Source organism: Thamnophis elegans, chromosome 10 (assembly GCF_009769535.1).
Source record: "Thamnophis elegans isolate rThaEle1 chromosome 10, rThaEle1.pri, whole genome shotgun sequence".
NCBI classification, from domain to species: Eukaryota; Metazoa; Chordata; class Lepidosauria; order Squamata; family Colubridae; genus Thamnophis; species Thamnophis elegans.
Window position 1 is genome coordinate 68,117,973 of NC_045550.1, and position 24,000 is coordinate 68,141,972.

The 24,000-nt window shown below is 45.2% G+C and overlaps 1 protein-coding gene across 1 annotated transcript; it reads left to right on the plus strand.

The window, feature by feature from the left end:
* The first annotated feature begins 6,564 nt into the window (after positions 1 to 6,564).
* NMUR1 (neuromedin U receptor 1) lies at positions 6,565 to 15,427 on the plus strand. The gene is made up of 2 exons (XM_032225839.1): positions 6,565 to 7,536; positions 14,774 to 15,427. Exons 1-2 carry the CDS (start codon positions 6,678 to 6,680, stop codon positions 15,292 to 15,294), a joined length of 1,380 nt encoding a protein of 459 aa, XP_032081730.1. The 5' UTR covers positions 6,565 to 6,677; the 3' UTR covers positions 15,295 to 15,427.
* Positions 15,428 to 24,000: the final 8,573 nt, after the last annotated feature.

Here is a 24,000-nt window from a genome sequence, read left to right on the forward strand (position 1 = left end):
TTTATTCCTGTTCTATTCTATTCCTTATTATATTATATTATATTCCTTATTATATTATATTCCTCAATCTATTCTATTCTATTCTTTATTCCTATTCTATTCCTTATTATATTCTATTCCTCATTCTGTTCTATTATATTCTATTCCTCGTTCTGTTTTATTCTTTTCCTTATTCTATTCTATTCCTTATTCTATTGTATTCTGTTCTTTATTACTTTTCTATTCTATTCCTTATTATATTCTATCCTATTCCTTATTCTATTCTATTCCTCAATCTATTCTATTCTTTATTCCTATTCTATTCCTTATTCTATTCTATTCCTCATTCTGTTCTATTATATTCTATTCCTCGTTCTGTTCTATTCTATTCCTTATTCTATTCTATTCCATATTATATTATATTCCTCATTCTATTCTATTTCTCATTCTATTCTATTCTATTCCTTATTCTATTCTATTCCTTATTCTGTTCTATTCCTTATTCTGTTCTATTCTATTCCTTATTTTATTCTATTCTATTCCTTATTCTATTCTATTCCTTATTCTATTCTATTCCTTATTCTATTCTATTCTGTTCTATTCTATTCTATTCCTCATTCTATTCTATTCCCTATTCTATTCTATTCTATTCCTCATTCTATTCCTTATTCCTTATTCTATTCTGTTCCTTATTCTGTTCCTTATTCTATTCTATTCTACTTTTCTGGTCTGTTCTGTTCAGCACACTCACTGGATATGCATAACTTCCCAAACTGGTTGAACTTAATCTTCTTTCAACTTTTTTGTGATTTACTGTGCTGGTAAACATGGGGATGTTTTAAAAAACGGGGCTTTAATTGCACGGGCGCCATCTTGACCTCTTTGACCCTCCTCCTGGTACACTTCTGTCTTCTATGGTTAGCTGACAGTTCAGTTGCACTAAAATCAGTTTAATAGGTTGTTGGGGAGGAGAAATATCTGTTGATCCCAGAGTCTGTTCAATCCAGATTTACATTACGGGTACAATTGACGTCAATCGTGCAAAGATGCAATTAACGCTTTTGCTTAAATGGGCATCCTCCACCTAGGAAAACAAGCATGCAAATGACAATTTCAGCCATTATAACAAATATCAGCTGGAAAATTAACAGCCGTATTATAAATGAGCACAAATGACAGCCCATAAATCATGTTTGGGTCCCTCTGGAAATGAGGTCTAGTGGTTTGGAAATGAAATCAGAAAGATACGTAAATGGTTTTTTCCCCTTGCCTCCAAAATGTTCTAAATGGGGATTCAGAGCATCAAAGTCTTATAGGTAATGCTCAACTTACAACCATTCATTTAGTGACCATTCAAAATTACACCACCACTAAAAAAACACCTTTTGACCATTTTTTTCATACTTGTTGCTTGTATGTACACTGAGCTTCTGCACCAAATTCCTTGTGTGTTCAATCACACTTGGCCAATAAGGAAGTCTAGTCTAGTCTCTATTCTATACTGTTTTCTTTCTATTTTTTATTCTATTTTCTACTCTCCGTTACATATCCTATCCTATCCTATATTCCAATATTTATTCTGTTCTATCCTATCCTTTTCTATTCTATATTCCAATATTTATTCTGTTCTGTTCTATTCTATTCTATCCCATATTTCAATATTTATTCTGTTCTATCCTATCCTATCCTATCCTATCCTATCCTATTCTATATTCCAATATTTATTCTGTTCTGTTCTATTCTATTCTATCCTATATTTCAATATTTATTCTGTTCTATCTTATCCTATCCTATCCTATCCTAGCTTATTCTATATTCCAATATTTATTCTGTTCTATCCTATCCTATCCTATATTCCAATATTTATTCTGCTCTATCCTATCCTATCCTATCCTATCCTATCCTATCCTATCCTATATTTCAATATTTATTCTGCTCTATTCTATTCTATCCTATCATATATTCCAATATTTATTCTGCTCTATCTTATCCTATTCTATCCTATCCTATTCTATATTCCAATATTTATTCTGTTCTGTTCTGTTCTATTCTATCCTATTCTATATTCCAATATTTATTCTGTTCTATCCTATCCTATCTTATTCTATATTCCAATATTTATTCTATTCTGTACTATACTATCCTATCTTATTCTATATTCCAATATTTATTCTGTTCTGTTCTATTCTATCCTATTCTATATTCCAATATTTATTCTGTTCTATCCTATCCTCTCCTATCCTATCCTATATTCCAATATTTATTCTGTTCTATCCTATCATCCTATCCTATCCTATCCTATCCTATCCTATTCTATATTCAATATTATTCTGTCGTATCCATCCTATCTTATTCTATATTCCAATATTTATCCTGTCCTACCCTATCCTATCTTTCCTATTCTATATTCCAATATTTATTCTGTTCTGTTCTATTCTATTCTATCCTATTCTATATTCCAATATTTATTCTGTCGTATCCTATCCTATCTTATTCTATATTCCAATATTTATCCTGTCCTACCCTATCCTATCTTATTCTATATTCCAATATTTATTCTGTTCTATCCTATCCTATCTTTCCTATTCTATATTCCAATATTTATTCTGTTCTGTTCTATTCTATTCTATCCTATATTCCAATATTTATTCTGTTCTATCCTATCCTATCTTATTCTATATTCCAATATTTATTCTGTTCTGTTCTGTTCTATCCTATCCTATATTCCAATGTTTATTCTGTTCTATCCTATCCTATCTTATTCTATATTCCAATATTTATTCTGTTCTATCCTATCCTATCTTTCCTATTCTATATTCCAATATTTATTCTGTTCTGTTCTATTCTATTCTATCCTATATTCCAATATTTATTCTGTTCTATCCTATCCTATCTTATTCTATATTCCAATATTTATTCTGTTCTGTTCTGTTCTATTCTATCCTATCCTATATTCCAATATTTATTCTGTTCTATCCTATCCTATCTTATTCTATATTCCAATATTTATTCTGTTCTATCCTATCCTATTCTATATTCCAATGTAGAATATTTATTCTATACTATTCTATACTATTCTATTCTATTCCCATTCAGCATCCTCTGGGTCACATAATCAGAATTCAGACACTTGGCAACTATCTCATATTTATGACAGTTTCAGTGTCCCAATACTGCTACCAGCTCCACTGGCCACTGGCGGACAACAACACTTACGTTCTTAATTTGGGAGAAATGAGAGTTTCAAAGAAATGGAAAGTGATGGACAATTGCTAATTTTGACCAGCTGTTCAATCACGACAATTCTAGTTGTGTCCTGCTGTGGCAATTAACGTCGCCCAGTTAAGTTTCATTGCAAATGATAACTGTCCATTTATTGCACTTAAATTGCATGATGTTGTATTTGTTTAGGAATCTCTTTCATTTCTGTGCTTTTTCTCTAAAAATCGTAAATTTCAAGCTTTTTCAAAAGAATTATCATCCAGGTAATAAAACCGTGCTTACTCAACTTTTCATTTTTATTTTCTCTTCTTTCCCGAATTTCCCAATTGGCTAAAATCTAAAGCTTATGTGTATTCCAGTGGTGAAATTCAAAAAAATATTACTACCGGTTCTGTGGGTGTGGCTTGGTGGGTGTGGCAGGGGAAGGATACTGCAAAATCCCCATTCCCACCCCATTCCTGGGGGAAGGATACTGCAAAATCCCTATTCCCACCCCATTCCTGGGGGAAGGATACTGCAAAATCCCTATTCCCTCCCCACTCCAGGGGAAGGATACTGCAAAATCCCCATTACCTCTCCACTCCAGGGGAAGGATACTGCAAAATCCCCATTCCCTCCCCACTCCAGGGAAAAGGATACTGCAAAATCCCCATTCCCTCTCCACTCCAGGCAAAGGATACTGCAAAATCCCCATTCCCTCCCCACTCCAGGGAAAAGGATACTGCAAAATCCCCATTCCCTCCCCACTCCTGGGGGAAGGATACTGCAAAATCCCCATTCCCTCCCCACTCCTGGGGGAAGGATACTGCAAAATCCCCATTCCCTCTCCACTCCAGGGAGAAGGATACTGCAAAATCTCCATTCTCACACTACTCTGGGGCCAGCCAGAGGTGGTATTTGCCAGTTCTCAGAACTACTCAAAATTTCCGCTACTGATTCTCCAGAACCTGGTGGATTTCACCCCTGGTGAATTCCTTTTAACAAGCAGCTACTTGCAATTCCGCCTCTCTTCCCCCTTCATTGTGGGAATTAATATTTTAGTCAAAATCACCCCATGTCCACTTTTTAATGCCAAGGAAACAATAGCAAGCAATGGCTTTTTTTTCTGCGGGAACATTTTATGCACAAAAGAAATTATACACCGATCATGTCAAGCACTTCGATATTGCTCTGTTTAATTTGAAAAAGCAAGGAACATGCGGGGCTCAAATTTTCCCCCCGACTGTTGATAAAAAATAGGATCGCCAACATCCAATGACGGATATGGCGCCAGAAGAAAAAGAAGAATGTTTATTCTTTTTTACTCTGCAAAATGGGGACCGTTGCAAGCATTACAGGAAATTGGCCGTAGATAGTCCTCGATTTACAACCTCAACTGACCCCCCAAATTTCCATTGCTAAGCAAACAATGACTTGTTGGCAAAACAATTCATTTAGTGACTGTTCAAAGTTACAACGGCACTGAAAAAAATGACCTATGACTGCCTTTCACACTTACGACTATTGCAGCATCCCCATGATCAAAATTCGGACACTTGGAAACTGACTCATACTTATGACGGTGGCAGTGTCCTGGGGTCGTGTGATCCCCTTTTGCAACCTTCTGACGAGCAAACTCAAGGGGGAAGACAGATTCACTTAACAACCATGTTACTAACTTAACAGCTGCAGCAATTCACTTAACAATGGTGGCAAGAAAAGTCGTGAAATGAGGCCAAAGTCACTTAAATGTTTCATTAAGCAAGAGAAGGCTTAGAATGCAGGCCTGCAGGATACTTCTGCTGACTGCCGGCTGCCTGCAATTTGGTCGTTCGAATCTCACCAGGCTCAAGGTTGACTCAGCCTTCCGTCCTTCCAAGATTGATAAAATGAGGATTCGGATTGTTGAGGGACAAGAGGCTGACTCTGTAAACAGCTTGGGGAGGCTGTAAAAGCACTGTGAAGTGGTATATAAGTCTGTGCTATTGCCCTTCCTTCCTTCCTTCCTTCCTTCCTTCCTTCCTTCCTTCCTTCCTTCTTTCCTTCCTTCCTTCCCTCTGTGGTGGAACAGTGATTAAAATGCAGTATTGCACGCTAACTCTGCCCACAGCTAGGAAGTTCGACTCTCACCAGGCTCACAATTGACTCCGCTTTCCGTTCTTCTGAGCTCGATAAAATGAGGACCCAGATTGTTGGGGGCAAGAGGCTGACTCTGTAAGCCACTTAAAGAGGGCTGTAAAAGCACTGTATTTGTATTTGTATTTTTGTATTTAAGTTTATTATATGCCGCCCTTTTCCCTGGGGGGGACTCAGGGCGGCTTACAACTTAAAAAGTGGGGGGAAACAAACTTTTAACATATAGAACAATACATCGTTAAAACACAACATTCATACCATTCGGGCGGGTTGCAATCTTTAGCCCCAGGCCTGACAGGAAAGCCAGTTTTTAAGGGCTGTGCGGAAGGTCTGGAGGGTGGTGAGGGTATGAATCTCCACGGGGAGATCGTTCCAGAGGGTCGGAGCGGCCACAGAGAAGGCTCTCCTCCGCTTGGTTGCCAGTCGATATTGACCGGCGGATGGAACTGATATACAAGTCTAAGGGCTATTGCTCCTCCTTTCCTCCTCCCTTCCTCCCATCTTTCCTTCCTTCCTTCCTTCCTTCCTTCCTTCCTTCCTTCCTTCCTTCCTTCCTTCTCTCCGTGGTGGAACAGTGGTTAGAAAGCAGTGTTGCAGGCTAACTCTGCCCACAGCTAGGAAGTTTGATTCTCACCAGGCTCACAATTGACTCCGCCTTCTGTCCTTCTGAGCTCGATAAAATGAGGACCCAGATTGTTGAGGGCAAGAGGCTGACTCTGTAAGCCGCTTAAAGAGGGCTGTAAAAGCACTGTGAAGTGATATATAAGTCTAAGGGCTATTGCCCCTCCTCCCTCCCTCCCTCCCTCCCATCTTTCCTTCCTTCCTTCCTTCCTTCCTTCCTTCCTTCCTTCCTTCCTTCCTTCCTTCCTTCCTTCCTTCCTTCCTTCTCTCCCTGGTGGAACAGTGTTTAGAAAGCAGTGTTGCAGGCTAACTCTGCCCACAGCTAGGAAGTTCGATTCTCACCAGGCTCACAATTGACTCCGCCTTCCGTCCTTCTGAGCTCGATAAAATGAGGACCCAGATTGTTGGGGTGCAAGAGGCTGACTCTGTAAGCCGCTTAGAGAGGGCTGTAAAAGCACTACAAAGCAGTATATAAGTCTATTGCTATTGCTAAGAGAAATGTTGTCCTCAATTCCAGTTGTAAGTCGAGGACTGCCTGCCTAGGTATATTCTGAAAACTGGCCTTCAGACTTGCCCCCCACCCCACCCCGATGCTTGCTAACTGCTCTTCTCTTTTTCCAGCCCGACTCAAGGTGGGGGGGACACCCAAATCCGCTTAATGACTGTACGATTCCCTTAACAACCGCCATCCTCTTCCAACTGCTCCAAGCTGGACTTCCAATTCTCCACCCCCCACCCCCATGGAGCTGCTGGGCCCGGTGGCTTCCGGAGATTCGTGCAACAGCAGCACGCCGGAGGGGAAACCCAGGGCCTTCAACCCCGAGCTGCTGAACATGACGGCCGAGGAACTGCGCGTCCAATACCTGGGTCCCCGCCGGTCGGGTTTCTTTGTTCCCGTCTGCACCACCTACTTGCTGATTTTCGCAGTGGGGGCCGTGGGCAATATGATCACCTGCCTGGTCATCGTCCGGCACCGTTTCATGCGGACGCCCACCAACTATTACCTCTTCAGCTTGGCTGTCTCGGACCTCCTGGTGCTCCTTCTGGGCATGCCGTTGGAGATCTACGAGATGTGGAGCAACTACCCCTTCCTCCTGGGAGCTGGCGGCTGCTGCTTCAAGACGCTGCTCTTCGAAGCCGTCTGCTTCGCCTCCATCCTCAACGTGACGGCCCTCAGCGTGGAGCGCTACATTGCCGTGGTCCACCCGCTCAAGGCCAAGTACGTCGTGACCAAGAACCACGCCCAGAAGGTCATCCTGACGGTTTGGGTCTTCTCCTTTATCTGTTCCATCCCCAACACCAGCCTCCACGGGATACAGGCGCTCTACGTGCCAGGGTGGGGCGTGGTTCCCGACTCGGATACCTGCACTCTGGTGAAGTCCCCCTTGGTCTACAACCTCCTCATCCAGGTGACCACCATCGTCTTCTTCTTCGTCCCTATGGCCGTCATCAGCGTCCTCTATCTGCTCATCGGCCTGCAGCTGAGGAAGGAGAAGCTGCTGGAAGCCCTGGAGGCCAAATCGGGAAGCCGCTCCGACTACCACAGCATCCGCCTCCAGCTGAAGAAAGCACGGAGGAGGCAGGTGACCCATATGCTGTGTAAGTTGAAGGGGAAAGGCCCCCCGAGTGTCTAGAACTCAGAGTTAGGCGTCTGAGGAGGCTCCCAATTTGGGTTGGCGGAGGGAAGTAAAACAGACGCACTTGGCACTTGGTGGTTTTCTTGCAGACGTTTCAATGCCCAGCTAGGTAACGTCATCCGTTCTAGAAGGGAGTAGGATTTGCAAGGAGGAGGGCTGTGAGGTGCTTGGTGATCTTTGGACTTGGCGGTATTCTTGCAGACGTTTTGTTACCTAGCTAAGACGCTGAGCTTGTCGATCAGAAAGGTTGGCAGTTCGGCGGTTCGAATCCCGAACGCCACGTGACGGAGTGAGCTCCCGTGACTTGTCCCAGCTTCCGCCAACGTAACAGTTCGAAAGCACATTAAAAAATGCCAGTAAAAAAACAGGGACCAACTTTGGTGGGAAGGGAACAGCGTTCTGTGCAGCTTCGGTGTTGAATCATGCCAGCCACATGACCACGGAGACGTCTTTGGACAGCGCTAGCTCTTCGGCTTTGACACGGAGATGAGCAGTGGCCCCCTAGAGTCAGGAACGACTAGCACAGATGTGCGAGGGGAACCTTCATCTTTAGGTAACAAACACCTTCAGTGCTAGAAGGGAGTAGGGTTTGCGAGAAGGAGGAGGGGGAGGTCTGTGGGATCCTTGGTGCCCTCTGAGGGTTCCACCACAAAACCGTGCTCGACTAAACCGCGCCTGACTAAACCGCGTAGCTGACGTCATCAACAGGGCGACAACAGCGCGGAGACAGAAGCACGCTGTAAACCCTAAACCTAAAATTAACACCTAAACCTAAACCTAACCCCCCTAAACCTAATCCTAAACCTAACCCTAAACCTAACCCTTAACCTAACCCTAAACCTAACCCTTAACCTAATCCTAACCCTAAACCTAACCCTTAACCTAACCCTTAACCTAACCCTAAAGCTAACCCTAAACCTAACCCTTACCTTAACTTGAATCGGCTTGCTTTCAAAGCGCTATTTAAAGCGCCCTTCTTTCTCCATGCTGGCTGTTGTCGCCCTGTTGATGACGTCAGCGACGCGGTTTAATCGGGCGTGGCTTAGTCGAGCGTGGTTTTGACGGGTCACGCCCTCTGAGCGTGGTGGTTTTCTTGCAGACGTTTCATTGCCCTGCTAGGTAACCTCATCAGTCGCTAGAAGGGAGGAGGAGGAGGAGGATGACAATGACAACGATGATCTTGGGCTCCACGGTGCTCTCTGAGCTGAGCTTAGGGGGTGGTCTTGCAGGCCTTTCATGACCCAACTAGGTAACATCATCAGTAGAAACCTCACTCCCTTCTAGCACTGATGATATTACCTAGCTGGGTCATGAAACGTCAATCAAGGTGCGAGCAACACAGTTCAACCGCGAGCTACAAAGATTCTCTTCTACCAAAGTTGGACATCCCCGGATTAGATGATCTGCGTCATCTCTTCCAATTCTGGGGCTCTGGGTGAGATTTCCCCCAAACTTCCCTGGAACAAGATCGCCAAACTCACCATTAGGACTGATTTCCCCATGATTATAGGTCGCTGATTCTTGCCGACACAGGATCACGGTTTGCAAACTTCCCAGCCGGCTTCTGGCCAGGCAAGTCAAGGGAGGAAGCTGGATTTGCTTAACGACCGTGTGATTCACTGAACAACTGTGCCAAACAAAGTTATAAAATCGAGCACGATTCACGTAGCCGTTCGCTCAGTAATTTCTTAGCAATAGAAATTCTGCTCCCAAACATGGTCATCAATCGAGGTAGTTCTCGAGTTACGACCACAGTTGAGCCCAAAAATTATGTTGCTAAGCGAAACATTCGTTAAGCGAGTTAGTCCCCTGTTACCACTTTCCTTGCCACATTGGTTACATGAAACAGTGCAGTTGTTAAAATTAGTAAAACCGTCATTAAGCGAATCTGGCTTCCCCTTTGACTTCGCTCGTGTGACCCCGCCGGGGTGGGTGTGTTAGCGACCGTTGTAAATGTGAATCAGTTGTCAAGCATCCGAATGTAAATGCGATGACCAGGGGGTTGCTGCAACGATCATAAGGGTGAAAAAACACTTTTTTCAGTGCCGTTGTAACTTTGAATGGTCACTAAGTGAACCATGAAAGACTACTTCCCTCCAGTAAAATTCCCTCCAGTATTTTATCTATTAATCATTGCTTATTTGGGGGGGAAGTCTTTCCTTTTTTGTTCCAATCCTCGATAAAATTTATCCCAGATCTTATCATATTCTGATTTGTCTTTATTCTTCAATTCGAACATCAATGTATCCATTTCAGCACAAGTCAGAATTTTCCTAATTATTTCCTCTTCTTGTGGAATTTCCCTGTTTTTCCAGTTTTGGGCAAAGACCATTTTTGCTGTCATGATAATATGTATTATTAGAGTAGATTAAAGTAGATTACTCCCTTGTTATGTTTATGATTCCCCCCAAAGAAATAGTTCTGGTTTGAATTCTATTTCCTCTTCGGTTATCTCTATCAGCCACCTTTGAATTGTCCGCCAATATTCTTTTGCTTTTCGGCACGACCACCACATAGGGTGGTATGCGCCCTGATTCGTAATCACATTTCCAACAATTCGGGGCGAAATTTCTAAACGTTTTTTCTATTCTCGCGGATGGGGGATGCCACCTATAAAACATTTTATATAAGTTTATTTATTTAACTGGTTATTCAGTTCCAAAGCATGCCCAAAAACTTGATTCTGAGCAGAATAAGGTTCCACCACAAAACCGCGGTCGACTAAAGCGCGCTCGACGAAACCGCGTACCTGACGTCATCACAGCGCGACGAAAAAAGCACGCTGTGAGCAGTAAAGCTAAAATTAACCCGTAAACCTAAACCTAACCCCCCCCAAACCTAACCCTAAACCTAACCCTAAACCTAACCCTAAACCTAACCCTAAACCTAACCCTAAACCTAACGCTAACCCTTAACCTAACCCTAAACCTAACCCTAACGCTTAACGTAACCCTAAACCTAACCCTAACCCTTAACCTAACCCTAACCCTAACCCTAAACCTAACCCTTGCCTTTACATGAATCGGCTTGCTTTAAAAGCGCTTTTTAAAGCGCCCTTTTTTCTCTGTGGTCGTCGTTGTCGCGCTGCTGATGACGTCAGGTACGCGCTTTAATCGGGCGCGCTTTAGTGGACCGCGGTTTTGTCGTGCCACGCAGAATAAAACCTCAGCAAGTCACAAAAAGGGAAGAAGGAAAATGTGTGTGCAAGATCAGAGGGCAGACCTAATTAGCAATTTGATGCCTCAACGCCCAGATTCATTGCTCTAAGTATTAGCGAATGCAAATGCATGCAAATGCACACAAAACACTTATCCCCTTTCTATTTTTATAGCGCCGTTTTAGTATGTATACGGCGTCCATTTGTGTTGTATTTCCAAAGTGAAGCCACTTAGAATCAATTTGATTGCGGAGGCATGGAAACATGACCATTAATTAAATGCATCCAATTCTGCACCCAAAATTGGGTCGCTGTGATGTAAAAATAAAAAGATGTTGAAATGCTATACAAAGTGCAGAGAAGTTCCAACAAAGAGGATTGCAGGTTGTCCTCGACTTACGACCACAATGGAGCCCCAAATTTATGTTGTTGAGTGAGACACTTGTTAAGTGAGTTGGGCTCCATTTTACGACGTTTCTTGCCACGGTGGTTCAGTGTTAAGTTAGTAACCCGGTTGTTAAGTGAATCTTGCTTCCCCGTTGACTCCACTTGTCAGAAGGTCCCAAAAGGGGATCACGTGATCCCTGGATACAGCAGCGGTCGTAAGTATGAATCAGTTGCCAAGCATCTGAATTTTGATCACACGATCGTGGGGATGCTGCAAAGGTTGCAGCTTTAAAAAAGGGTCACTTTTTTCAGTGCCGTTGTAAGTTTGAACGGTCACTACATGAACCGTTGTAAGTCGAGGACTACCTGCAGTGGGCTGGAAGGTAAACCATAGGATGAACGGTTGCAGAAATTGGGTACTTCTAGTTTAATGAAAAGAAGGACTAGGGGTGACAAGATAGCAGTCTTCCAGCATATGAGGAGTCGCTACAAAGAAATAGGAATAGAATAACAGAGTTGGAAGGGACCTTGGAGGTCTTCTAGTCTACCCTTTGCTCAGGCAGGAAACCCTATTCTTGAAGGCCGGACAAGAAATAATGGATGGAAACTGATCAAGGAGAAAAGCAACCTAAAAATAAGAACTTTCCTGACAGTGAGAATAATTTATCAGTGGAACCACTTGCCACAAGAAATTATGGGTGCTCCAACACTGGAGGTTTTTAAAAAGAGATTGAGCAGGAGTCCCAAATCTTTGTGGCCCGCAAGTGGCTAGCGGAGCTGGCAGCAGATTCGGAGAGTGAGGAGGTTGGGGAGGAACCTGGGCCAGTCCTGGAGTCTGGGGGAGGCTCTGAGGAGGGCTCTGTGTCGGAGGCAGAGAGGGGGCCAGGGCCGCCTGACAGCTATCAGCTGCCTTCGGAGTCAAACATCAGTGAGGCAGAAGAACAGCTGGAGCCTGTTCCCAGTGTGCACATGTGCAGAGTTGCCAGAGGAAGGGAAGAGCTAAAGAACAGGGGTCGACTCGGGAGTAAGGCCACAGTTGGACGGTGAATGGCCCCTCCCAGAGGAAGTAAAAGAGAAGCGAAAGGGGAGTGGAGTTTGCAGGAGACAATTCGTTTGCTTAATTGGTTCGTGACTCTCTGAGGCTCCTTGCCAAGTTCTGCAAAGATCGGCCTGGCAGCTCTCCAAGCCAGATAAGGTCTGTGACCGTAAATCCTCCCTTGAAAGACTTTGCTGGAGGTGAATGAGCAGAATTCACAGCCAATTAATAAAAGGGCTTTTTGTCCGGACAAGGAGTTTGCTTCATGCTCTTGGGAAGCCTCGATCAGAACAGATGCATTGAGTGGCACAATATGCCCAAAACTGGGCCATGGTAACAAGCGAAGCCCCTTCCGTGGGAATGCAGGACTGTGGAAAAACCCCTCTCCACTGAACCGGTCCCTGATACCCCAAAGATTGGGAGCCTCCGGTCTAGGGTTTCCCGTTTGAGCAGGGGTTGGACTAGAAGACCTCCAAGGTCCCTTCCCACTCTGTCATTCTGGGAAGCGTACATTTCTGCAGGAGAGCAAAACGGCTGATTTGAAGAGCCCTTCAAGTACATGTCCAGGACACCTCACTCCTTGAATCATCTTTTGCCCCTGCAATTGATTTTCCCCTCCGCAGGAGGGAAGGAACCTCAACAAAAGGAGATATTGCAAGAAAAACCAGAGGCTCTTAGCAAACGGGAAAATGTAAGGCTGCGAATCGTCTTGACATTTTCACAGCCTACATCCTGCGTGATCTCGAAACGAGAAGCTGAATCTTGTAATTGAATTACCAGGTTTAATAACCTTTGGTGTCCCTCCCTGAGATTGATGAGCAGTTTTGGAATTGGATGAATAAATATAAAAAAGACATCAATCGACCCATTCTCTGAAATTGCCCAATTCAATTTCAACAGATTGGATTTAGAGTAGAGTAGAATAGAATAGAATATTGGAATATGGAAGGGAAGGGAGTAGAATAGAATAGAATAGAATTCAGGAATAGAATAGAATAACAGAATTGGAAGGGACCTTGGAGGTCTTCTAGTCCAACCCCCTGCTTAGGCAGGAAACCCTATACAGTTTCAGACAAATAGCTATCCAACATCTTCTTAAAGACTTCCAGTGTTGGAGCATTCACAACTTCTGGAGGCAAATTCTGTTCCACTGATTAATTGTTCTAAGGAAATTCCTCCTCAGTTCTAAGTTGCTTCTCTCCTTGATTAGTTTCCACCCATTGCTTCTTGTTCTACCCTCAGGTGCCTTGGAGAATAGTTTGACTCCCTCTTCTTTGTGGCAACCCCTGAGATATTGCACAACACACAGAGATACGCACCCCGAGGAAAATAGCCCAAGGTTAATATGAACCAAGGTAGCTGGCTGTTTAAATGCAGATGTGCAGATTTGCCTTTGGAGGTTGTGAGTGCTCCAACACTGGAGGTTTTTAAGAAGAGATTGGATAACCATTTGTCTGAAATGGTGTAGGGTTTCCTGCCTGAGCAGGGGGTTCCAACTCTGTTTTGCTGTTAGATGTTCGTGCAGAAACATCTGCAAGAAAACTACCAAGCTCAGAGAGCATCTAGTCCTTCTCTTCCTCCTCCTCCTCCTCTTCCTCCTCCCCCTCCTCCTCCTCCTCCCCCCCTCTCCTCCTCCTCCTTCTTCCTCCTCCTCCCCCTCCTCTCCAGCTGACTTTCATGCCTAAGGCAGAACTAGAACTTCCAGTCTCCTGATGATTGGCCCAAAATCACCCAGCTGACTTTCATGCCTAAGACCGAACTAGAACTCCCTGTCTCCTGGTGATTGGCCCAAAGTCACCCAGCTGGCATTCAGTGCCTGGTGCTTTAACCACCAGATCAAATTGGCTCTTAACTTAAGGGCATCTTTATTTATCTATTTACAGTCCAACATTTTTTGAGCCTCGAGTTGGCATAGATCAGTGATAGGGAACCTGTTTTGGCTGTCGCGCCAAAACCGTGGGGGGAGCACGCGGGGGTCGTGCGTGGGCATGCTACACCCATAATGCAATGCGTGCGGGGTGCCCCGCATGCATGCATACTCAACCAATGCCCCCCCAAGCCCTTTGGTGCAGCTTTTTCGCCCTCCCCAGTCTCCAAAGGCTTTCTAAGTGACTTCCGGTTTGTCCGTAGGGCCGATTTTCGGCCTCAGGGGCCTTCAGGAGGCTTCTCTGAAGGCTCCGGAGGGCAAAAAAACAGCCTGAAAAGAAGGCAGAAGTCAGGGCAATGCCAAATGGCTCCATATTCTTGTGGAATGCGCGCCATGGGTTCGCCATCACAGGCATAGATTGTACTCCTTTCTGCTTTCCCCTTAACGATAGCCCTGTGAAGAAAGTTGGCATTTTTCCGTGGCTGAGGGAGGATTAGAACCCGCATCTCCTTGACCGTAACTAAGCGCTTTCACTATTTCGCCACTCGGTCTCTCTTTAATGTTATAAAAACCCTCTTCCCTTCTAGCACTGATGATGTTATCTAGTTGGGTCATGAAATGTCTGCAAGAAAAACAGCCAACCTCTGTTGATTGGCTAGAACGAAGGATCTTCTTTCCAATCAGCCCCACGATCCACAGGATCCTCAATCCCTAACTTTCCTTTCCCGTCCTTCTCCCCCTCTCCCTCCCAGTCATGCTGGTGATCGTGTTTGGCATCTGCTGGGCCCCCTTCCACACCGACCGGCTGGTCTGGAGCTTCGTCACTCACTGGACGGACCAGATGCATCGCGTGTTCCAGTACCTCCACATCCTCTCTGGCGTCTTCTTCTACCTGAGCTCGGCCGTCAACCCCATCCTTTACAACCTGATGTCCAGCCGCTTCCGCGAGATGTTCAAGGACGTGATGTGCCACAGGCGGTCCCAGCGATGGAGGTCCTGTAAGCGCTCACCCAGCAGCGTGCGCACCACCGTGCGCAGCACCGTTTTGGAGCACCTCCCGGGAAGCCATGGGCTGCCCCTCTCGGACATGGAGGACAACGAGGGGGGCCCTGCGAGAGACAACGCGGATGAAGGAGAGGACCCGTATCTCTTGAGGGCTTTCCCAGCGGGCCGGTTCTCGTCGGGGGCCTCCATGCAAGGAGCTGAGCCTTGCGACTACAATACGGCAAGTCCTCAACTTGTAACGCTTCGTTCAAAGTTACAACGGCAATGAAAAAAGTGACTCGTGACCGCTTTCCATGCTTACGACCGTTGTCGCATCCCAGTGGTCACGTGATCAAAATCCAGGCCCTTGGCAACTGACTCGTATTTACGTCCTGGAGTTACCTGTTTTGCGACTTTCGGAAAGCCAGGGGTCTGAAAAGGTAGAGGGTCTCCTGCTTGAGTAATGGGTTGGACTAGAAGACCTCTAAGGTCCCTTCCGACTCTGTTACTGTGATGGCGATAGTCCTCAATGTACAACAGTTCATTTAGTGACCGTTCAAAGTTACAACGGCACTGGAAAAAAAGTGACTCGTGCCCCGTTTTCCATACTTACGACCGGATGCTTGCAAATTGGCTCATATATGATGCAGCGTCCTGGGGTCAAGGGATTCCCCATTTTTGTGACCTGCTGACAAACGAACTCAACGGAGAAGCCGGATTCACTTAACCACCGGCTTGCTAATTTAACAACGGCAGCGATTCACTTAGCAACCGTGACAAGAAAAGTCGTAAAATGGAGCCAAACTCACTTCACAACGGTGAGTTGCTTAGAGGGGAGCGATGGATAATTTGGACTTGATTGTAGTCGTAAGTCGAGGACTACCTTCCATTCCTACTGTGGAAGAATGGTTGCAGAAACTGATGGGAGTTGGCAAAATTGACCTCTTTGCTTAAAGAAAAGAATAGACTGTATTTTTCGGAGTATAAGACGCACCCAGGTTTTGAAGAGGCAAATTTAAAAATAAAAGCTTTCGCACTCTGCAAACCTCCCAAAAACAGCCCGTTTCCCCCCCCCAAAAAAGTGCATGAATAGCCTTTAGGAGGCTTGTAGAATGCAGATCTTTACAGAAATGACTGGTTCACACTATTATGTTAAAACAAAAAGTTGTGATTTGTTGTCAATGCCTTATTCTATTGTAACAGAGGGAGTCGGGAGTCAATGTTTCTTTTTCTTTCCCTCTCCTTCCTCACTTTTCTTTCCCTTTTTCCCTTCCCCCCACCCTGTCCTCTTACTTCCTTTTGTATTTTACAATTACCTTATAACTTAATAAAAATTTAAAACGTCATAAATCGAGGACTACCTGTACAGATTAACAGAGCTGGAAGGGAGCTTGGAGGCCTTCTAGTCCAACCCCCTGGTTGTTCTGATATCTAGGCTTCCCCAGCACCACGAAGCCGAGCCCCTCGTCCCGATGAACCCCTTTTATTTAATTGACAGTGAGTTCCTCTCCAGCAAAGTCTTTCCTCTCCCACCGTCTTTCCAGGTAGTTCCCAATTCCCGACCTTATCAGGCTTGGAGAGCGGCCAGGCTGAGATCTTTCAGAGGCCGCAACACTTGGCAAGGATGCAGGAATGGACTCATGGCCTCCTGCAAACTCCACTCCCCTTTCGCTCCTCTTTTATTTCATCTGGGAGGGGCCATTCACCGTCCACCTGTGGTCTTATTCCCAAGTCGACCCCTGTTCTTTAGCTGTTCCCTTCATCTGGCAGCTCACACTGGGAACAGGCTCCAGCTGTTCTTCTGCCTCACTGATATCCAACTCTGAAGGCAGCTGATAACTGTCAGACGGCCCTGGCCCCCTCTCTGCCTCCGACACAGAGCCCTCATCAGAGCCTTCCCCAGACTCCAGGACTTGAGGACTACCTTTGCTAAACAACTGCAACGATTCGCTTAACAACGGTGGCAAGAAAGGTCGTAAAACGGGGTAAAACTTACTTAACGCCTGTCTCAATATTTTGGGCTCAACTGTGGTCGTAAGTCGAGGTGTTCTCCTTGCAATTTCCACCCCATTCCCAACCAGCAAGAGAAAATGCAAATATTCCTCTTGCCTCTCTTCACCTTGGCCTGGTTGATTCACCGCTCACCGGGCTATCAATAAAAGTAATAAAGCCCATTTTATTATCTAGCACCTGCGGTGTGTTTTGAAATGGCCTCAAGGTGATTTCAATGCAATATCTGGTGGAAGCGAAATTTATCTTCATTAAAAAAATGTTTATTTAGTAGCACCTGAGATTTCACACAGCCAGACACCGTTCCCATTTTGCTTTTCATGACCTTGCCTGGATCTTTCATCCAAGAAGTCCTCGATTTACGACCGCGATTGAGCCCGAAATCTCTGTTGCGGGGCAAAGCAGCCGTTAAGTTTGAGGCGTGCCTTATTTCACGAACTTTTTGGGACACGTTTCTTAAGCGAATCACTGCCGTCGCTAATGTCGTCCTTACAGCAAGCCATCTGGGAAGGTCACACACATGTTTCAACCGTCATAAATACAGGCCCATTGCCAAGCGCCCGAATTTTGATTACGTGGCCATGGGGACGGTGCAACGGTCGTAAATGCGGAAACTGGTCATAAGTCCCTTTTTTCAGTACGTTTGTAGCTTTGATCGACCACTAAATGAATGGTTATAATTTGAGGCCTACCTGTGTTTTGTTCTATTTTTGGAATAAATCTGGGGAGGGGGGACTCAAAGCAATTGCAGGATTAAACACATTATTCAAATTAAATCTCATTTCCCCCCTCCACACCCTGCTGGTACTTAGTTAAGGTTAGGTAGTCCTCGACTTACGCCCACAATTGAGCCCAAAATTTCTGCCATAATGTGAGACATTTATTCAGTGAGTTTTGCCCCATTTTACGACCTTACGACAGCTGCTAATTGAATCATTGCAGCTATTAGTAACATGGCTGTTAAGCGAATCTGGCTTCCCCATTGACTCGGCTTCTCAGAAGGTCGCAAAAGGGGATCACGCCACCCCCGTGGGCACCGCGACCGTCGTAAGTATGAGTCAGTTGCTAAGCTTCTGAATTTTGCTCATGAGATCATGGGCAAGGTGTAAAGGTCACAACTGTGAAAATTGGCCGTAAGTTGCATTTTTTCAGTGACGCTGTAACTCTGAACGGTCATTCAATGAACTGCTGTAAGTTGAGGACAATTTAGCATTTATCTTTGTAGCCACATTTAAAAGTTTGGACTGCGCCCTTCATCTGTTTTAAAGCTGCCATCTTTTATTTCATTTTTCAATGTCATTTGAATACACAAAAAGAGAAGAACGGCCATTCCTGGATCTTGGTGATGAAATGCCTCCCATCATTTTTTTTGGTTCCTTGCCGGGAAATATTCATAAATAAAACATTGTGTATTTCCAGCTTCCAGCGAAGTTTATTTCCACATTAGCCATTTTTACATGTTTTGGACTTCAACTCCCAGAATTCCCCAGCCGGCTTTAAGAAGTGTGGCGGACTTCAACTCCCACAATTCCTTAGCCAGGTTTACAATGTGTGTGTGTGTGTGTGCATCCATTCCCAGACTTCCCCAAGCAGCTGTTAAGATGGGTGGACTTCAACTCCCAGAATTCCCCAGCCAGTATGCCACCTGGGGGATTCTGGGAGTTGTAGTCCACCCATCTTAAAGAGGTCCATTCTTAAGAAATGCTGTTACAGACAACTCCTTGACACTTCCTTGTCTCTGGCAGGAGAGATGATGATGATGATGATCACCATTTTCCACTGCCTGTTTGTCCTCCTTCCCACCCCCAATCCATTTACCTTACAAAACGTATGACTCCAAAGGGGGACCCTCTGGATAAGTCATGATGCAGAGTAACAGAGTTGGAAGGGACATTAGAGGTCTTCTAGTCCAACCCCCTGCTCAGGTAGGAGTCCTTAGCAGACAAATGGTTTTCCACAACTTCTGGAGTCAAGCATTTCCTTCCATCTATCCATCCATCTATCTATTCATCCATCCATCTGTCTGTCATATATCTTATTTATCAGAATCATAGAATCACGCGATTGGAAGGGACCTTGGAAGTCCTCTAGTCCAACCCCTTGCTCTGGCAGGAGACCCCATACAATTTCAGGCAAATGGTTATCCAACATCTTCTTAAAAACCTCCAGTGTTGGAGCATTCACAACTTCTTGTGGCAAGCTGTTCCACTGATTAATTATTATTCTTCTTCTTCTTCTTCTTCTTCTTCTTCTTCTTCTTCTTCTTCTTCTTCTTCTTCTTCTTCTTCTTCTTCTTCTTCTTCTTCTTCTCCTCCTCCTCCTCCTCCTCCTCCTCCTCCTCCTCCTCCTCCTCCTCCTCCAACTCCTCCTCCTCCTCCTCCTGCTGGCTTTGCCGGCAGGCCTGGGGTTGATGAGTTCCCCTCCCCTCTCGACTTGTGTGGTTGCGTGATTCTTGCTTATTTTAATTATCTGTATTTTGTTCTATGTTCCCCTTTTCCCCTTTTTGAATTGTTCGCCGCCCTGAGTCCTTCCCGGAGAAGGGCGGCATACAAATAATAAAATTCAATTCAATTCAATTCCTCCTCCAATTCCTCCTCCTCCTCTTCCTCCTCCTCCTCCTCCAACCCTTGCTCTGGCAGGAGACCCCATACCATTTCAGGCAAATGGTTATCCAACATCGTCTTAAAAACCTCCAGTGTTGGAACATTCACAACCTCTGGTGACAAATCGTCCCACTGATGAATTCTTCTCACTGTCAGGAAATTTCCTCCTTAGTTCTCTGTTGCTTCTCTCCATCCACCCATTGCTTCTTTTTCTGCCTTCAGGTGCCATAGCATCAACTCCTCCCGGGCTGGACAGGAACTTGACCACTCAAGTGGTCAAGTGATTCACGCTTTGGCCCCCGAGCTTGGGATTAAGAAACCATCATTTATGACTTCCCGTATAAATATGTTGACCAAAGTTTTTTCCAGTTGAAGTCACAAGGCTGTCTTTCCGCCGTCCTGATGGATAACAGCCAGGCTTGCAGTCCGCCAGACGAGACCCCTGTTTAATTTCACCCCTTCGCAAGAGCCAGGATGTGATGGCGGATCTGGAATCTGGGGGGAAAAAAGATCTAGAAGAAACTTGGAATTAAGGAGAAACTTCCTAATAGTTTCAATTAATCCGTGAACTAGTTTGCCTTCAGAGGTTGTGAGTGCGTTATCCCTGGAGACTGGACAGCCACTGGTCTCAAACTGCATAGGTTTTCCTGCTTGAGCAGGGGGTTGGACTAGAAGATCTCCAAGGTCCCTTCCAGCTATGTTATTCTGATGAATTGATCTTCAACCAGGCTAAAAGGGGCTGTGTGTGAAATGGATAGCTATCCCCCTCCCAATTTGAAACGTCCTAATGCTGGCTGGGGAATTCTGGGAGTTGAAGTCCGGGCATCTTCAAGTTGCCAAGGTTGAGAAACACTGCTCTAGACATGTAATCTATACAGGTGGCCGTTGAATTATGGCATAACTGATCCCATCATTTCTGTAGCTAAGCAAGACCGTGCTCAAGTGAGTTTTGCCCTATTTTGCACCCTGTCTCGCCACAGTGACCAAGTGAATCCTTGCAGGTCTTAAGTTAGGAGCAGGGTTGTTAAATGAATCCGGCTTCCCCACTGGCTCTGCTTGTCAGAAGGTTGCAAAAGGCGACTCCCAGGACACTGCAACCGTCATAAATATGAGTCACTGGACAAATGTCCGAATTTTGATCACGTGACACCACCCCCAACCCCTCCGGGGATGCTGCAGTGGTTATAAGTGACTTTTTTTAAAAAAATTTATTTATTTTTATTAGTAAAAGAAAAATACAACAATCAATAGCTTGTAAAAGACAATACAACATCCACCACTGTTTTGCTTTACATTTGTCTACATTTTGAGATATTCCCATAATATCAAAATCATTATAGACATCAAAGGTTAGGTATCTTCTTCCCTCCCTCCCTCTTTCCTTCCCTCGTTTCTTCTTTTCCACTCCCCTTTCTTCCCTCCTCCTTGCCTCCTTCCCTCCTTCCTTCCCTCCTTTCTTTTCTCCTTTTCTCCTTTCCTTCCCCCTCCCTTTCCTCTCTCCATCCCCCCTCCTTCTCACATACCTTCCCTCCTTCCTTTCCTCCTTCCCTCCTTCCTTTCTTTTCTCTTAATTTCCCTCCTTTCTTCCCTCCTTCCTTCCTTCCTTCCTTCCTTTCTTCTCTCCTTCCTTCCCTCCCTCTTTCCCTCCTTGCTACCCTCTCCTCTTCCCTCCCTCCTTCCTCCCCCACTTTCTTCTCTTTCTTCTCTCCTTCTTTCTTCCCACCTCTCCTTTCCCTTCTCTCCTTTCTCTTCCTCCTTTTTATCCTTCCCCCCTTCTTCTACCTTTCCTGTTCCTCTCCTTTCTCCTCTCCATCCTGACTTTCCTACTACCCTCCCTCCCTCCCTCGACTTTTTTCAATGCCGTTGTAACTGAACAATTACTAAACAACCGGGAAGCTTTAAAGAAGAGACTAGATAGCCACTTGTCAGAAATGATGTAGGGTCTCCCTCTTGAGCAGGGGGTTGGATTAGATCAGGGGTCACTAACTGGTGGTCCGCGAGAAAAGTTTGGTGGTCCGCAGAAAAATGATTTGCATTTTTTTACATTGCACTCAACCAGGGGTCCTCAAACTACGCCCCCTGGGACGGATACGTGCAATGAACACTTGTGTTGCTGCAGAGAGTCTCCCCCTTGGGGGTCTTTTTGTGGGGGTCGGAGGGGGGCAGAAATTCCCACTTGGGGTCTGCTTCAGCCTCCTGGTGGGGGGCTTTGGGCGAAGGCTGGAGGGAAGAGCCGCCGGTGGCGAAGAGCCGGAGGGCCTCGTTCCAGTGGGACGGCATCATGGCCTGGAACTGGCTGACCATTGTGGGAAGTTATCATCCAGCCCTCTCCCAGAAAAAATGAAATATCCTAGGAAATATTGAAAAGGCAGAATGTTTCTCTGGATGTGAAAAGAAGCATGTTTTAAAAGACAGAATCGTTGCCTGTAGCTTCCTGCCTACCCCCACTTTGTCAATAGGCCCATTAAGACTAGCCAGGCTAGCCCACTTTACATAATAAAGACTTCAGCAGCAGCTACAAAAAGACACGATAATATTGGCCTTTTACTCAACTCTCCACATGGCATCTGAGAACTCATCTATACCTGGATTCAAAACAGCCTAGAGAGTAGCCCCCTGCATGGCACCATGGGAGTCTGACAACCAATCAGAATACATTTCTTACACAGGAACAGGAAACAGAGAGGTGGGACTAAACAGGGTATAAAAAGCCTAGCAAGCCCCTCCCTCAGCCCTTCTCTTCTTCTCCACCAACATTGAAGCATGTGATCACCTTTTCTGCTCAGGGCTCAAGCCATGTGGTCCTGTCCACCATTAAAACCATCTTTCCAAGCAGCCTCCATGTCTCCAGTGTCTTTTTCCCCACTTGGAGCTGAACCCAGAAGGACATTTCTTTCAACATCATCTCAGCCTGCTGAGCCTCCAGGCGCCGGCACCTGGCCTTGCACTCCTGCACGCCTTCCCTCTGCTTGGAAAGCCCATGCTCCTAGTTCTCAGTGAGGTGCTTCTGCTGAAACCTCCTTCTCAGTCAGATCCAATTTGAACTGAGCTGTTTTGCCGACGTTTTCTCCTGGTGGCTGCTCAGCTCCAGCAACTGCTTCCTGTTGGGGCCCTAAGGAGCCCAGGAGGGGCTGGGAGGGGAGGGGTGAGTACCAGCTGGCAAGGCGCCCCTTGACGGGAGTGACATCAAGTGGGCCATGCAAACCCAGTCACATGACCGCCTAGCCACGCCCACCCAGCTGGCCATTAGGAGGATCATGTTGGCGGTCCGCGGGATTTAAAATTATGGATGTAGTGGTCCCTGAGGTCCGGAAGGTTGTGGACCCCTGGACTAGATGACCTCCAAGGTCCCTTCCAACTGTTATTCTGACTGCCAGTAAATTCACATTCAAATGAGATTTCTTCCCCCATCTCTGCTGCTAATGGCTGACGATTTCCGGATTTTAATTCTTCCTTATTTTTTTGTTCTTGATTGGAAATTATGACAAAGTAGGGAGCCTTTCGGAGTAAGGATTCTTAATTTATTCAGGTTATGCAACAGCAGTGATTAGCGTTAAGATTCAGGGTGAACGAAAAACTGCAGAATCTCATCTCGTCTTATTTCTGAATAACTTCTTCCTGCTCTTTAATTACATCCAATCACCAGGGCTGCCGAGAAGATGATTAAGTGCTGGAACAAGACTAATATGGGCCCCCACATTTGCACATGGACACATAAATCAATAATGCCATCATTGTACATTTATTAATTACACTCAAACATACTTGCAAATATATTAAAAAGAGGACAGGTACTTATGTAAAGGATAAGAAAAGCAATAATACACATTAGTGTCTGGATGAGGGGATAAATGGGGAACTCATCAAATTTGCAGATGACGCCAAGCTGGCAGGAATAGCCAACACTCCAGAAGACAGGCTTAAGACACAGAAGGATCTTGACAGACTTGAACATTGGGCACTATCTAATAAAATGAAATTCAAGGGTGAAAAGAGTCAGGTTCTACATTTAGGCAAGAGAAATGAAATGCACAGGGACAGTATAGGTGGCACCTTGCTCAACAGTAGTAACTGGGAGAGGGATCTTGGAGTCCTAGTGGAGAACCATTTAAATAGGAGCCAGCCGTGGGCAGCAGCTGCCAAAAAAGCCAACACAGTTCTAGGCTGCATCAACAGAGGGAGAGAATCAAGATCACCTGAAGGGTTGATACCACTTTATAAGACCTTGGAAAGGCCACACTTGGAATATCTGCATCCAGTTTTGGTCCCCACGATGTAGAAAAGATGTGGAGACTCTAGAAAGAGTGCAGAGAAGAGCAACAAAGAGGATTAGGGGACTGGAGACTAAAACATATGGGGAACGGTTGCAGGAACTGGGTATG

Excerpts from the sequence above, each read along its gene's own strand:
- NMUR1 (XM_032225839.1), top strand. The coding sequence starts at position 6,678 with ATGGAGCTGCTGGGCCCGGTGGCTTCCGGAGATTCGTGCAACAGCAGC. Across the intron at positions 7,537-14,773 it reads GCAGGTGACCCATATGCTGT|TCATGCTGGTGATCGTGTTT; the intron begins GTAAGTTGAAGG and ends TCTCCCTCCCAG.